A 16,288-nucleotide genomic window follows, 5' to 3' on the forward strand; every position below is an offset into this window, starting at 1 on the left:
TATAAAGGAAGTATTGTAATCGCGAAAAGTTTCAGGCAGCATATTTCAACGAAAATATCCCATTTTGACCTCTTTCAAATACAATTTAACGATGTATTTCCGTGATATCTGTATGTAAGGACAGAATAAAACACTTTTTCCCCCCCAAAAAAATTATAAAACTGCTTTAAAATGAATTCTGAAGAGAATTTTTCATGGCGTATGTACGAACGTACGTACGTACGTATATCGCATAACTCAAAAACGAGTAGACTCACAACGTTGAAATTGTGTATATAGGACTGCTATAACATGTAGATGTGCACCTGGTATTTTGCTTGCAATCGGCCTCACCAAACGTATATAAATATATTTATATATATATCCACTCTGTTGCCCGGCTCAGTGATCTCAGTTTCTTTACTCTTATATGTTTGTAAATTGTACATTTTTTGCTTTAAAAATGATTGAATTATGTTGTTCTTATCTTCCGGTTAAGGTTTTTATGCCTTTAGTAAATCTGTATGCAATATTTTTAGAATTATCAACAATTTTAAAATTGTTTAAGTGCCGCTAAGCCTAATAATGTTTTTGATGGCGGCCATTGCTCTTGTTTACATTTGAAACAGCAGGATAGCGGATTTGTTGCCAATCTAGAGAAACTTAGCTTCGCAACAACAAAGATAACACCTTCATTTATTATTTAAATCATGCTTAATCCTTTCTGGAATTTTTTCGAGGAAATAAGCTTTTAAGATTTACTTCGTAATATTTAATACAGATATTTTGAGTTTTTATGTATTTTTGCCTTGTCGCGAAGTGAAAACTGAATTAATTGAATGAGAAATACTCTATCGTCTGTGAAAAACTTTTTCTTTTTTGTTTTGTTTGCTTAATTTCTTTTATACATCGTTCTAGCTTTGTTACAGTATTTGAATAGAACATGTGGCAAGGATTAGATAATTCTTTAAATGATATAAATTTTGTGCATTTTGAGTTATAATATGAACGAAATATAATACTATTAAGTAAACCTAGTGCCAGAGTGTCACTATGGTAAACAAAGTGAATTTTAAAGAATGCATTCATTCTATTGTGGTTTATGCGCTGTCGGCAAAGTAGGTTTAATTAAATCTAATACACAGTCCAGTCACATTAATGTGACCATCTGTCAAAAGCCAGAATAACCACCTTTCGCAGAGCGGACTGCTGCGAGACGTGCAGGAAGAGAGTCACATAGGTCTCTGAAGGTGTTCTCTGGGATGTTGAGCCATGCCGACTCTAATGCCGTGGCCAGCTGCGCTAGATTACGCGGTTGAGGATCCATGGCGCGAACAACTCGATCGAGATGGTCCCACAGATGCTCGATTGGGTTTAAGTCAGGTGAGTTTGCTGGCCAGGGGAGGACGGTAAACTCATCCTGGTGCTCTTCGAACCACGCACGTACACTGGCAGCTGTATGGCACCTCGCATTGTCCTGCTGGAAGATGCCATCATCCTGAGGAAAAACAATGCGCATGTAGGGGTGAACATGCTCCACAAGGACAGATGCGTACTTGTATTGATCCATTGTGCCTTCCACAATGATCAGTGAACCTAGAGAATGCCAGGAAAACATTCCCCAGACCATAATGCTCCCACCTCCAGCTTGGACCGTTCCGGCAGTGGTTGCAGGGTGGTTCCTTTCAGAGGTTTCACGCCTTATACGCCAACGTCCATCTGTCCGATGGAGCATAAAACGCGATTCATCCGAAAACGCAACCTGTCGCCACTCAGTGGATGTCCAGCTGCTGTACTGGCGTGCAAATTCTAGCCTTCACCGTCGATGAACAGCAGTCAGCATAGGTGCACGAACCAGGCGTCTGCTTCGGAGGCCCAGACGCAGCAATGTTCGCTGAATAGTACTTTGGGAGACACTTTTGATAGCCCCTTGGTTCATTTTGGTGGTCAGTTGCTCAACGGTAGCCCGTCTATCTGCCCGAACGCATCTCCGCAACCGTCGTTCGCCTCTGTCATCTATGGCCCGTGGTGCACCACATTTGCCACGTCGCTGATTTTGGACAGTCCCATTTTGCCATGCACGGTACACTTTTACCACGGTGGCACGCGAACAGTTCACAAACTCATCCGTTTCGGAAATGCTTCCACCCTTGGCCCGAAAGCCATTGATCATGCCCTTTTGGAAGTCTGATAAATCGCTTCGTTTCTGCATTACGCCAACGATTGAAATGTTTTCCGAAGCCCTCACACACCCTTTATATACGCTCAACTGCACTGTGCTGCCACCTGCCTTCTGTGATTGGTTATTTAACTCTGACATGGAAAGTACGTGGTGGTCACATTAATGTGACTGGACTGTGTAAGTTTAAATAAAATGCAAGAAAAAATGCGTATAATTTAATATTCCGTACAAGGAAGTCGTGGTGTACACATCAGATTTTTTTTATGTGCTTTGGTGTGTACTGTTGGTTTTGCTGAAATTTATCCACTTTGCATAAATACTAACAACGATTGATCATGAACAACCTTCTAGTCATGCAGTTTTGGATATACTCTTTCCAAGTCTTTGGACCATTACTATCTGCCGTCTATCAAATTTGCTTAGATCAATAGCCTTTCCCATCAATCACACAAGTACAAGAATGATTCCTTACCTTCTCCAAAGCAGCAGTTAAATACTATTCCCATTTAATCACATGCCCTTCACATCATCCATATGAGGTCATTGAAAAATGTGGAGATTTTTATAATGTTTTCACATGTCAGTGTCTATATATATGGTATTTTGTTATATGCAGTGTAGCTGTACTTTCTACAAACTGCTTTGCTTCTAATGAAAATGTACAAATATTGATTTTGCATTCATTTAATGTGTGTAGTAAATAGTAAATTTTTAACATTCAACAATTTTTAAATTCATGAGTATTTTTTCACCTAACTTCTTTATATCTTTTTTTTTTTTTTTTCCCTTACACTTCAAGTTTTATGCCTGGTTTACAATTAAATGAATTATATCTTTATGTAATCACTGTTCTAGAATATATGTCAAAAACTTATCCTCTCGTTAAGTTTGTGCTTTTTTTTGTAGAACTGTTAGTAAATAAGTTCTTAGAATGTGGTTGAAAGTATGCATTATTAGTTGATAGTGACTAATAGTTATTTCATTATTCAAACTTTGGCAAATTTTCAATAAGAAGTTAAAGAGACCTTTATATTAATTTGCTTTGCAGCAAGGAATTTTTAAATTAATTTTAAGATTTTATTTGTGCAATCATTTATGTTTGGCATTGTACTTTCAAATTTTGCATGTTAATATTCAATTTTCTAAATGAAATGCCTAGAGAAATTTTGTCTGTAAATCATTTATGTATAATTTAACTAGAAGTATAGTAATTCCTTGCTAAACATAGATTTTCTTAATGCAATTTTGCACATATTCATTATCTTAATCTTCTCCATTTAATTTGTCTAACATGAGAAATTCAATTATATGTGTTACACTGCAAAACATTGGCTGTGTTGCAACTATCCTCTTTAAATATTGGTTTGAAAAGTCATTCTTAAGGCAAATCTTACTTAAAACAGCAAAACCTAAGTTTCTAAATTCTCCTAATTCTCTATAATGCTCCAGAACATGTCATCCAAATGTAGAGATTTTATTCTGTCTACCGAATGCTACTTCGTTAATCCAACTTAAAGATCAAGGAATCATAAAAACATTCAAAGCTTCTTGAAGCAGGCATGTGTACATCTCTGTACATGAAGCACTAGATAAAGGAAAGCATGACACAAATAGCATTTTGGAAGCAATTCCAAGAAAGGTACTGCATATAAATGATTATACGTAACCGCCACTTTTTTACTTCCTTGTATGAAGTAAAGGAAGTATTGTAATCACGAAAAATTCCGGGTACCATATTTCAGTGAAAATAATCATTTTGACCGCTGTCAAGTGCAATTTAATGATGCTTTTGCCTGACATCTGTACGTAAGGACAGAATAAGGGACTCTTTTCCCCAAAAAAGTTATAAAACTAATTTAAAATGGATTCAGAAGAGATTTTTTTCGTGACGTCTATATGTATACACAAATGTAGGTATGTATCTCGCATAACTCAAAAACGAGTAGCCTCAGAAGGTTGAAATTTTATATATAGGACTGCTATAGCATGTAGTTGTGCACCTCCCATTTTGGGGGCAATCAGCAGCCCCAAAAGTGTATAAATATATATATACGTACACACCCAATCTGTTTCTCAGCTTATTGTGCTCAGATTTTTTATTCTTATGTGTTGGTAAATTTTTCATTTTTTTGCTTTAAAAATTATTGAATTATGTTATTATTAATCTTCCGGTTAAGGTTTTTTATGCCTTTAGTTAACTTTCATACAATAGTTGTAGAATTAGCAACTGTAACCAATCCTTTAACATAAACTGTTGGACTAACTGTGACAACAAGGCTGTGGAGAGTAGCCAGAAAGTTAATTAAAAGTACTTCAGTAAAAGCCAAGTGTCCCACTTGATAAGTTATACCAGACTCTTGCTCTGTAATTTTTATTAAAGTTAAATGTAATGTCTGTGTGTAACTTAAACCTGTTAATAAATACTTGTTACACTATACAGGACTTTTCTATGACCCTATCTAAAATGACCCCCCCCCACACACACATACACAACAATTTAAAAGTTGTTTAAGTGTGGCTAAGCCTAACTTTTTTACCATAGCTAGCCATATTTGTTTACATTTTAAACTTAGCAGAATAGTGGATTTGTTGCTAATCTTAAGAAACTAAGCATCGCATCAACAAAGATAGCATCTTCTTTTATTATTGCAAATTAAATCATGCTTAGTCCATTCTGGAATTATCATTTAAGTTATTAAATTATCCCATATATTGACTCAGCATAGCGTCAAATTAAGTCAGTTTCTACACCTTCAATGTCTTTTTGCTGAGTGAGACCAAAATTAAAATTTCTGTTTTGTGCACTGAAAAATCTGCCTTCTAGCCCACTGACCGGATTGCTTGTTTTTGCAAAGAAACTCTAATTAAAAAGTTTTCTTTAAATTGTTTTAACTGTATGTATGCTTTATATTTCTCAATTTTTAATAAAGATATTTTAAGGTTTCATATATTTTTGTCTTGCTGCAAAGTGAAAATTGAATTAATTTAATGAGAAATATATCTTTAGTGAAATTTGATGAAATAAGTTTAAACAAAATGCAGGAAAAAATACATTTAATTTAATATTCCGTACAAGGAAGTCGTGGTGTATACATCAGATCCCCCCCCTTTTTTTTGAGAGAAAGAGAGAAAGTTTACTTTGCGGAATACAATTTAGGCATATGCTCAGTGTATTAATAATGTACACCCACATTCAGCAAGAGATTTTATAAGGTGTATTTCATTTTATAGTTGCTGTTAAATTTCTTATTAGTTTAATATTTTCATCAAGACAAAATGTATAATTATTTAATGAAAACTACTTTTGTACCATAGTCAAACTCTGGGTTAGTTTTATATAATAAAGCCACAGGTAAAAGAAATGAAATTTGACATTTCATTGAATTTCCTATATGTATAATATCATTTTATATAACCTCCAAATATGCAAAAGTTAGATATAATTAATTGTTTCCAGAATTTCTACAAGTGCTAATTAAAAAATTATAAATCCTAAAAATGTTCTATGTTTTACTTTTCTGACAAAGTCCATGTGAAACAGGTATACCACCTTATTCTTATAGGATTAAAATACATAATAACATTATATAATAAGCATATTTTATTATGCATATAAATTCATCATTTCATACTTTAGGAAGCAGGAAAATGCTTTTGTTGTACATTAGGTAAGGAAGATTCGTGATAAAATGATCTTTTATAAAAGCTGAAGCTTGTTATTCCTTCTTTCATATAACCCTGTTCAACCTGCATTGTTAAAAACTTAGTGAAGGAAAAATTCATCCGTTTGGTGAGCTGTAACCTTGAAAGTTTCTGCATCGCAAGATAGTATCTAGCAGAAATAAAATTTATCTCAATATGCAATTGATAACATCTGGACAAATTGATTCATTAAATTATGCTTATGACAATGGGGGAAGACATAAAAGTTGATGGAAGTGAACATATGGATGTTAAAGAAGCATTATCGAAATGGCTCACTATTTTAAGGATCGTTAATCTGCCAGTATCCAAACAAGTATTTCAAAAGGCTAATAAATTTGTTAAACAGTTTGAAGAGATTGACTGCATGCAATAATATTATAAATGTTTTTACTAATTGCCTGATTTAATACAAATATTTTAGGGTATGAGATGTAAATTCTTTGTGTATATTTTAATTTAGAATAGCTTTCTGCATTTGTTATGTATTTGTTAATAAGTTAGTTCTTAAATTCCTTTTTCATTTTTAGAAGACCTAGGACCAAATCTGTTACAACGAACGAATTCTGTAGGAATGGTGAATGGGTGGAAAGGAGGAAGTTTACCATATGTAGAACAGACAGATTCTGCTGCAAGTAGCCCTAGGTAGTTTTTTTTTCTATTACTTGTTCTATGAAGAAATTTTTATTTTATGAGCTGTTTAAATATATAAACTGAATTTTAAAGTAAATTCATTTTAAATGCATATGCATCTTATAAAATCGGTAATTGAATTTAAGTTGATGAAATTTAAATTTGGCTTTGCTTCTGAGCTTTTATGCTGATTTAATAAAATTTTTACTCTTCAAATGCCAGAAAAGGGATAGCTTGACTGCTTTATGATTTTTGAAAACAATTGATGTAAAATTTTAGGTAATTGTATTTCTCATGTAATTAATAAGGTTAGAAGTACAGAATAAAATTCATTCATTTGTTGTGTTAAGCTGTGTAAAGTTCTGTTCTGTATGGCCTTAATTTAGTTTGCTTAAAATTAAATTTAAGGCTCAGTGGCACAGTGGCTAGCGCATTGAGCAGCAGCACCACAGGCCTGGGGTTCGAATCCCAGGCTGGGCAAGGTCGACTCAGCCTTTCATACCTTGATTTCCATCATTTGGGTCGTTAAAATGAGTACCAAGTTTGCTTGGGAACTAAACACTGGGGGGTCCTGCGACATGCTGACCACTTGTTCAGGGCATATGCTTACGCACCCTAGGGCCCACAGTCAAGAAAGCAGATATCGGGCATTGCAGGCCTTGGCCCATTAGGGCTGTAACGCCACTGAGTTTAGTGTTTTTTTTTTTTTTTTTTTTTTTTTTTTTTTTTTTTTTTTTTTTTAATTTAATTTATTAAAAATATAGTCCTGAATTCTGAAATAATGAAGCATTATTGATTGAAAGCGCCTCAAAATTTTAAAAGAAAAAAATGAGCTTAATGTTCATTTTATTAAACATGATTTTTTTTTTTTTTTTTTTTTTTTTGTGCTAATACCTTCTCTTTAATGTTATAGACATACATAATTTTTTGTTCAGGTACAAAGAAGGTTCAGGTTTTGTTCAAGTCCTGTAGTTGCTGTGTTGAGAATAGCAACTAACTTGTCAATCGAAATTTTTTCATTTTCAGTAACAGATTTCGTTGTCATTAATTGATTGATGGTCATCTTCATTTATTATCACTTTTCCATATTTCTTCACAAAATCCATTAATTGGAAAATTTCACCATTGTTTGCGATATCTGAAAACTTTCCTATTCGCAGCTATCATCTTCGTCATGAAATATGGTAGCTGGTCATAAATTATGCCAAACATTTTTTAAAGTATCTGGAGACACATCCTCCCATGATCTTGCAATGCTCCACATAGCAGATTGTATGCTAAAATATAGAGCTGGCGTAAATGATTCATTCATTTTGAAAAAGCTATATTTTCAAATGGATTATGCATATACACATGAAAAATGAAAAGAACCACAAACTCACCAAGTTTCCTGGATAAGTGGAACATTGCTTCATTGCTGAATATCAACTTGGTGGCAAAATCTTCGTTTTTCAATGTTTCCTACATGTTGACACAAAAATCTAGTCGACGAGTGTAATCCTCCGGTTTTAATTGTTGCAGGAGCTACACATGGTACGGTTTGAAGTGCAACTATTGACATAAATCTTCCACACAATTTTTTACGATATTCATAACATCTGGTCAATTGATAGGATGAACATCTGGACAACAATGCTACAGAACGTATGGAATGAGCTTGATTATCGTCTGGATGTGTGTCGTATTATCAAAGGGGTAAATACTAAATATTTGTAGAGGGTGTATAAACTTGGTGAGTTTGTGGTTCTTTTCATATGTTTGTCATGTGTATACATAAAATACTTTTGAAAATATAGCTTTTTCAAAGCGAATGAGTCATTTATGCTAACCCTGTATTTCAAAAATTCTGGAATAGTCTTGCTATTATTCAAGAAATTTAACATGGATTTTAAAAATGCTACACTCACTTCCAAAAGTTAAGCACAGAGAGGAAAATGCTAATTTCTGAAAGCCAATCAGAATTGAAGAGGATGCAGTTTGCTGCAGAGGTAGATAGATGGAAGTATGCAGATATGTTGGGTAACAGCCAATCGCGCTTTCATGTCAAGAAATATACAAAAAAGGCAGTCTTATAAGAAGCCATCTTTATGAAGGGTTACAGAAGTTGATTGTAAGTGCTGATAGAAGGTGTTTAAACTTTCATACAATTTGTTTTCAAGACATACGTGTTTCTATGATTTCCAGAAGACGAATGGAAGATTCTGAGCGCTGGCGTGCTGTGGGGCGCATTGAAGCAGGACAGTCAATCACAGATGTTGCTCTTTTCTTCGGCGTTCATCATTCTGTAATTTCACGTTTATGGAAACAATTCCAAACCACACAGATACAGAGGCTGTTCGCACATTTTTTAGACGATGTATATTGTATTCACAAAACTAAATTACATAAAATTCTTTTGTTTTAAATGTTCTATTTGACATTCCCTATTATGAACTATCTTTTGACACCGCAATTTCCAGGATAATAATGACTTTTGAAGTGGCAGAAGAGATTTTCTGTCACATTCCTCCCGAACAGCTTTCCAGAGTACTGTTAGAGTTTTGGGATAGCGTTTAGATAATGCAGTTTTTAAAAGTCCGAAAGCCCAAAAATCCATAGGTGACACATCGGGAGATTTAGTAGGGATATCAGTGAAGGGTATGGCCTTGATACCAGTTTTTTGTTCCATTTCTTTTAGGAAATTTACAGTGGATTTTGATGTGTGACTGCTAGCTTTGTCCTGATGGAGTTTCACAGATTAATGGCACTGTGGGTAAAGCAATGGTATTTCATTCAGAAAAATTGGCAATAAAATATGTTTCTGATAGTATTTGAAGTTAATCTTGACTTTTTTTTTTTTTTTCACTCTCTTTATTTTTAACTTGCCATTATAAGAAAAACCAGCAACAATCATGAATCCCTTAGAAAAACTTTCTTTTGATTCTTTGAACCATGTACTTAAATTTTTTCTCCCCTTTTATGATAATAAATGGCTCATTTTTGTTGTTAAAATCATTTAAATACACCCATGCTTCATCTATTGTGACAATTATTTCCTTTTTTTTTTTTTTTTTGGATAAGTGTTTCTCGTATAGAATTCAGCAGCGTGTCCTGCGTTGAGCGATATGCTTTGGAAGAAGACGATGCACATTGCGTTTTTTCGCTTTCTTAAGATTTAAGTCAATGTTTATCATTTTGTTTACAGTGGACACCGAGCATTTTAATGATTTTGCAATTGTCCTTTGACTAGGGGGATTTTCTTTTAACATTAAACAACGTACTTTTGCAATAGTTGAAGATGTCCGTTTTTTCCTTGGATACTTGTTTGGAATTTTTGTCCCACCTGAGGCTCCAATTTGACGTTTTTTTCCTTTCTTGTTGATGATATAACCTATCGATGCTTTAGATATCACAAAACTATGACTCTCACATCATTTTTGAATAACAGAGTATGCATATTTCTCTTCGGAAAGAGCGTAAATGTAGCCTTCGAACCACTGCTTTGTTAAATTCGCCATTTTGAATAAAAACAAAACTATCAAGCCACAGATGATAATTTTGACTTTTAAAAACATAGTACAATTGCAATTACTTCTTTTGCAGCAAACAATTTTTTATTCCCGCTTACCAAAATCATCTAAAAAATGTGCGAACAGCCTCTGTAGTTGTCCAAAGGCCCGTAGCTGGTCGCCCAAGGGTTACAGCACTGAAGATCGATATATTGCTATTGTAGCCAAGCGGAATTGCAGAGTGACCTTCACACGTATGACATCTGTGGCTATAGCGTCCATTGGGAAGGCGATATCTGCAGCTACTGTACGCCGAAGATTACATATCAGTGGACTGTATGCCCGGATACCTTGCGTTTGTGTTCCTCTATCCGTCCAATCAAGAGGGGCACTATTACAATGGTGCCGGGAACATGTCAATTGGAATGTGTTTGAACTGAGGCAATGTCATGTTTACTGATGAAGCAAGATTTGCTCTGTAGCTAGATGACAAGCGTATAAGGATATGGCATGAACAACGAACGCGCAATCAGTCCCAAAACATCACCGAACATTGCATCACGCATTCTGAGGCGGAAGCATAATGGTGTGGGCAGGGATTTCATTAGGATAGCGCACCGACCTGGACATCTTTAAACGGGGTTCTTCAACGGCTGTCCGGAATGGAGATGAAGTCCTAGAACCATTGTGAGAATGTACGCTGCAGCAGTTGGCCCTTTTTTTGTTTTAATGGACAATAACGCACGTCCCCATAGAGCTGACATCGTCGATGACTACCTGGAGAGTGAAGGGATTGCACATATGGCATGGCCAGCATATTCGCCTGACCTTAATCCCATTGAAAATCTTTGGGATGCTCTCGGCCGTGCTGCATCTTCACGTTTCCCACCTCCAACCACTTTTATTGAGCTGGAAACTGCTCAACAAGAAGAATAGCGATTGCTTAACTCTGCAGTTGTTGACCACCTAATTGAAAGCATGGTCACAAGGTGTAAACTTTGTATACAGATGAGGGGGGGATCACATACCCTATTAATGTCTTTTTTTTTTTTTTTTTTTTTTTTTTTTTTTTTTTTTTTTTTTTTTTTCATTTTATGCTGTTTATTTTCACTTTGTACATAATTCTGTTTAAGTCTCCAGTATGTCATTATCTGATAACTTACAAAAATTTAATATTGTTTTCATTTCTGTATATAATTATTGATTTTGTTTTATGCATGAATATGTATGCTACTTTCCTGCTGAATTTTGTGTCAATCAAAGCAGTATTTGTTGATTTTTTTTATTTTTTTGCATTTTACATCTTCGTGCTTAACTGTTGGAAGTGAGTGGACTTTATATTTGCATTTCAACGTGCACACTATTCCAATATTCATAGGCTGTATGGTGGGCGTAAAGGTTGGAAAAAAGAATAATACTTATACATTATCTTTCACTTAAAGTAAATGAAATATGAGCCAAACGGTTATCTACAGTCAGGACAATTTTTGCATCATCAGCTAAACTGAGCAAATTCAAATTTTGTCTAGCCTCGGGTATGAAATGATTTTCAAACCAATCATTCATTAATGCTTGTGTCATCCATGCTCTTTTATTTGCACAATATATAACGGGGAAAATCTTTCTCCTTTAAATGCTTTAGGTGATATTTTTTCCGATTACAAAAAGTTTACACTTGTGCATTCCTGCAGCATTTGTGCATGCTAAAATTGTTAGTCTCACTTTGGAATCTTTGACATCACTTGGAGTCTTTCCTGTAGAGGTTGACAAGGTATTTTGCCAGGAAAGACCAATTTCGTCAGCATTGTAAATTTGTCCTGGAGATAACTTTTTACTATCAATGAGTTCAATGAATTCATCTGCAAATAGTTCAGAAGCTTCAGTATCAGCTGAAGCTTTTTCACCTGAAATTTCTTATTGCCTTATAACATGGTGATTTTAAAATTTAGTTAACCAACCAGTCGAATATGTGCACTGAAGATTTAAGTTTATTTCTTCATGAAATATTTTGGCTTGAGCCATTAGCATTAGATGTCAATGGCATGCCCTCGCTGCAATGCTGTCTGGCCCATTCAATCATCACTTTGTCATGATCATCACTTTTAGCATAGCGAATAAATTTTCTGTTAATCATTTCAATTGGGCTGTTGGAATCCACAAAAAAATTCCTTTTTCTATTATGTCATATACAGTTGACTTTGCAATGACATACTCCTCACATAATTTTGAGACGAATATTACCTATATCCTTTTTTTTTTTTTTTTTCCAGCAGTTCCACTTTTTGTGTAATGGACATCAAAACATTCTTTCGCTTTGTAGATTGGGTTGCAGCTGTAGAATTAGAAATTCTTTTCCACATAATTGAAAGTTCAAACTTTAATTGTCATAAAAATCCTGTAATAATAACAGCCTGCAAAAAATAATAAGTTGGATCAAATCGGAAAATTAAGAAAAAACCCCAATCTGCTATATTAAATGAAATTCCTTGGAATCAGTATAATTTTAGCCTAGCTTAACAGTGTCTGCTATACATTATTTGTTATGTAGCATGAAATTAGCGATGACAGACAAGTTGTTCTGTTAAATTTTGTCTTCCTCTTTCCAGACAATTAAGCCTGAATTGTATTAACTTAGTTATTTTTTATACTTACATCTATTTCTTGCACATGCTTAAGACTTATCCGAGTTGTGAATAGTACTTAAGCTTACTTAAGCTTACATATACTTAAGCTTACGGAGGGCTGGCGCTAGATATATTACCTCCTGAGATAGTTTATTGCCTGATCTGCAGGTCCTAAATTCTGCCTAATTTCTAAGTTTTTGCCGCTCCTAAATTTTGGGCCCCAGTTCTTTTCCTAAATTCTAAAAATCTTGTCATCACTTAATTTTGTTACTTGGTGCTTCTCTGAATTCCAAAAATTTTGTCTTTCCTAAATTCTGCCACCCAGTGTGGCCATACGAGCTCTGTCCCCGGTTCTAGGTTTATGTGAATAAAAAATCCATTATTCTTAATTCAAATCGCACTAAATGTAATCTTTTTGCCTATGAGTATGATTAACAACATGTATTATGTAAAGAAATTTTTGTTAAATTTTTCCTCGTCAAAATTTAGCACATTTAACTTAAATCTGTAATCATAACCAAGTGTAATGTCAACATAAAAGGTTACCATCCTCTTTATTATTAAATTACTAATATAAAAAAATTTTTTAACCATTGCTGCATGAGTCATTACTCAAGTTGTTATGTGTTGATAAACATGTGGTGATGAAAGCAAAATATACTAAATAATGATTCGCCAGGTTGGCATCAGGAACTGTGAGTATAAGTTGGCCTTGGTAAAATCAATGATGTTTCTATGTAGAATGTTTCGGTTTGAGATGTATGCCAAGCAGATATGCAGCTACAGAACCAAATTATTGATCATACAAATTTATGCTAAAATGATTGTTTCTTCAATGACGAGGTATTTTATTTAGTGAAGAAGTGAGGTTAAGAATCGGGACCCTCCACATGTTTTATTATGGGGGGAAAATCAAATGTGCATGCTTAAAGCATAAAAAAATTACTAACAAAATTTTGTTGGTGGCTTTAAGCTCCAGATTTTAGATCATTCCGGATATTGGACATCTGGATCTCGGACTTTGTACTGTATAAATATTATATCTATTACATTACCTCATGACAGCACAATAACATTGCCTTGAGTAAACATCCAAAATTTGATTCAAAGGGGGGGAATCATATTGAAAGTATTGCTGGTTAAAATGAACCAAAACAGTAAGAGTCTACTGTAAGAAGAGTAATGGCTAATGGAAAACGTAAATTTATTATTAACAGTTTTTCTAGCATTTTTGAGAATTTACTTTTATTGTAAGTTATAATAAAGTTCTCCTCCCTTTAGGCATACCAATCTGGAAATGTCAAGGCATACTGTAGAGGGTGAGAGTTCTAGTAGCAGTATATCACAGCCTTCTGCTGCAAATGCAGAAGATTCATCTCTACCAAGGCGGTTGACTCGTTCATCAAGAGATGGCGCTGGTGTTCAAAAATCTCCTCCTAGAGAAAGCACAGGATTTGGTCTTCGAAAGAGCAGTGAAAGTAGTTTGCATGCACTTCGGCCTGATGGTGAAATAAGTTTGTTGAATGGATTTCAAGAACAAAGGAGAGGGAGAAGAAGTCTAGAAGAATATTATAGTCATCTTGCAAGTGGGGATGGGCCATTACGTTCTGTCTCTGCTTCAAATATCACTGAAAATAAATCTTGGAAATCTAACAATGAAAAATCATCTCCGAAGAGTTTTGGAGGTGAAAGTGTGCCAGGATCATCTAGTTCTCAAAGCTCAGGAATTTGTTTGAGTGATGTAGATACAAAACACAATTTCTCTACCACAAGTTTTGCTCAACTTTCAAAGTTGAGGGACCCAAACAGTAATTCTATCAGTATTGTATATATGCCTCATGAAAGAGATGTATTAGAAAAAGAGAAATTTTCTGTTAAATCTTCTAATGCTAGAAGAACTGATGGTGAAGGTAAAAAAACAACCTTTGCTGCTTTACCTAATACAACAACATGGCAGCAGCAACGTGCAGCTAATATCAACTTTCCTCAAACAGATTCTGGGCATGAAACTCCAACTGAATCAGGTGATAACTTATTAAATGTGCAGCTGTGTGATATTCGAATGAAACTTGAAGAAAAGAAACGAAAAATTGAGCTTAAAAAAAAGCGTATGGAGCTATTGTGGAAAAAGCAGCGTCAAAAATTAGGCAAAGCAGCTTTCTTGCAAGCTGTTAGTAAGAATGCTGGTATTGATGCAGGAACACCTGATAGTGGAACTGGTAAAGAAGTCTGTGGAGCAGAATATCCTCAGTTGAAAGAAACAGCTGCTATTGCTTCCCCTACTCTGGTGAAACGGATGTCTATGCAAGAAATTGCAGAAGATTTAGACAATGTGCAGAAGAAGTGGTTAAACCAAAATGATACTGTTGAACAATTAGCCTTGCAAGATATAACTGTAGAACCTAGTTTGGACTTCATTAGTGATGTTGATACTGAAAATTTAAATATTGATCTTCAGACTTCTATCGAACACCTAAATACTAGTCTTACTGATTTGCAAGCTGATATATCCCGAATTTCTCTTCAACAAGAACAAGTTGAGAATCTAATGAAAGATAGTATTGATGATAGCTCACATTTCTTTCTTCATAGTCAACTTGAATCTCCAATCAGTAAAGGACATGGTCAGTGGGATTTTAATGATTCTTCTTTTCTAACTAAACGAGGTATATGTTTTACAACTCCTGGCTTTGTTGCATCACCTCAAATACCAGGACAAAATTTCATTAATAATCAAACATTAGATTGCACTGCTGCTTCCTTATCACCATTTCCTAGTTTAACAAGGTCACCTGCTAAAGAAGATTTATATTCTAAAGTTATAAAGCCAGAAAACCGACAAAAACAAAATGTATCAAAACCTCAGGCAGTTGCTTCTGTGTCAAATAAAATTCACTCAGAAAATATTCCAGTCATATCATCTCATGATCCTTCAAAATCAAAGTCTTCAAATGAACAATTAATAAAAGCAAAGCCTACAACTGAAATACATGTTGTGTTACCTCAAGTGCCAGATAACAACAAACTTGAAGAACCAGATCTTCATAAAAAGTCTAAAGATGATAAACAAGGCTTTTACATTCCTATTGAAAAAGACACAAAGAAAACAAAATCTAAAACATTTAGGAGCATGAAACCTGCATTAGAAATTGATGTGCCAAAGCAAGTAAGTGACCAAATGGTGCCAACCGATGTTCCAGAAGATACTAGTTCATTTGGTTTTGTTATTGGTGCAGATTTGGTGCATCCTGATCCGGTATGTTTTTCATTTACCTTTTATTCCTTTAAAATTCTTAATGCTAAAATAATACAACTATTTTGGAAGTGAATATTATGAAATATTTTACTGTATTTCAGATAATTTGATGTACTTAGATGTAATCTATAGATATTTTACACTTTTACATACATAAGCTTATGTATTTTCTAATGCCTGTAAGAACTTATATTTATTATTCTTTTATAGTGTGCATTCATAAAAAATAATTAATAGTAAGGTGAATTAGACCACTGAGAATGAATGAGAAGTTAATGTAGTCAAGATCATTTTTCAACTTTTTTCTGTTTGTGATTCCAAATGATTAAACAAAGTATATAAAATGAGAGGAACTTAAATTTGTATTAGTATGCTATATAGAAGTTTTCCATTCTAAAGAACATTATTAGAAAATTTTTCTTTA

General features: G+C 34.2%; 1 protein-coding gene across 5 annotated transcripts in view; it reads left to right on the plus strand.

Moving 5' to 3' along the window:
- Nucleotides 1-16,288, plus strand: part of LOC118186934 (patronin-like) — a 275,820-nt gene that overhangs the window by 211,157 nt on the left and 48,375 nt on the right. For all 5 annotated transcript variants that reach the window (XM_085823647.1, XM_085823648.1, XM_085823644.1 and 2 more), the window contains 2 exons: nt 6,394-6,508; nt 13,890-15,864. In XM_085823647.1, the coding sequence (XP_085679773.1) occupies nt 6,394-6,508; nt 13,890-15,864 (2,090 nt within the window). The remainder of the gene's footprint in view (nt 1-6,393; nt 6,509-13,889; nt 15,865-16,288) is intronic.

The sequence above is a fragment of the Stegodyphus dumicola genome, chromosome 9 (genome assembly GCF_044657685.1).
Source record: "Stegodyphus dumicola isolate Sdum_Otavi_A_Nest chromosome 9, ASM4465768v1".
NCBI lineage: Eukaryota > Metazoa > Arthropoda > Arachnida > Araneae > Eresidae > Stegodyphus > Stegodyphus dumicola.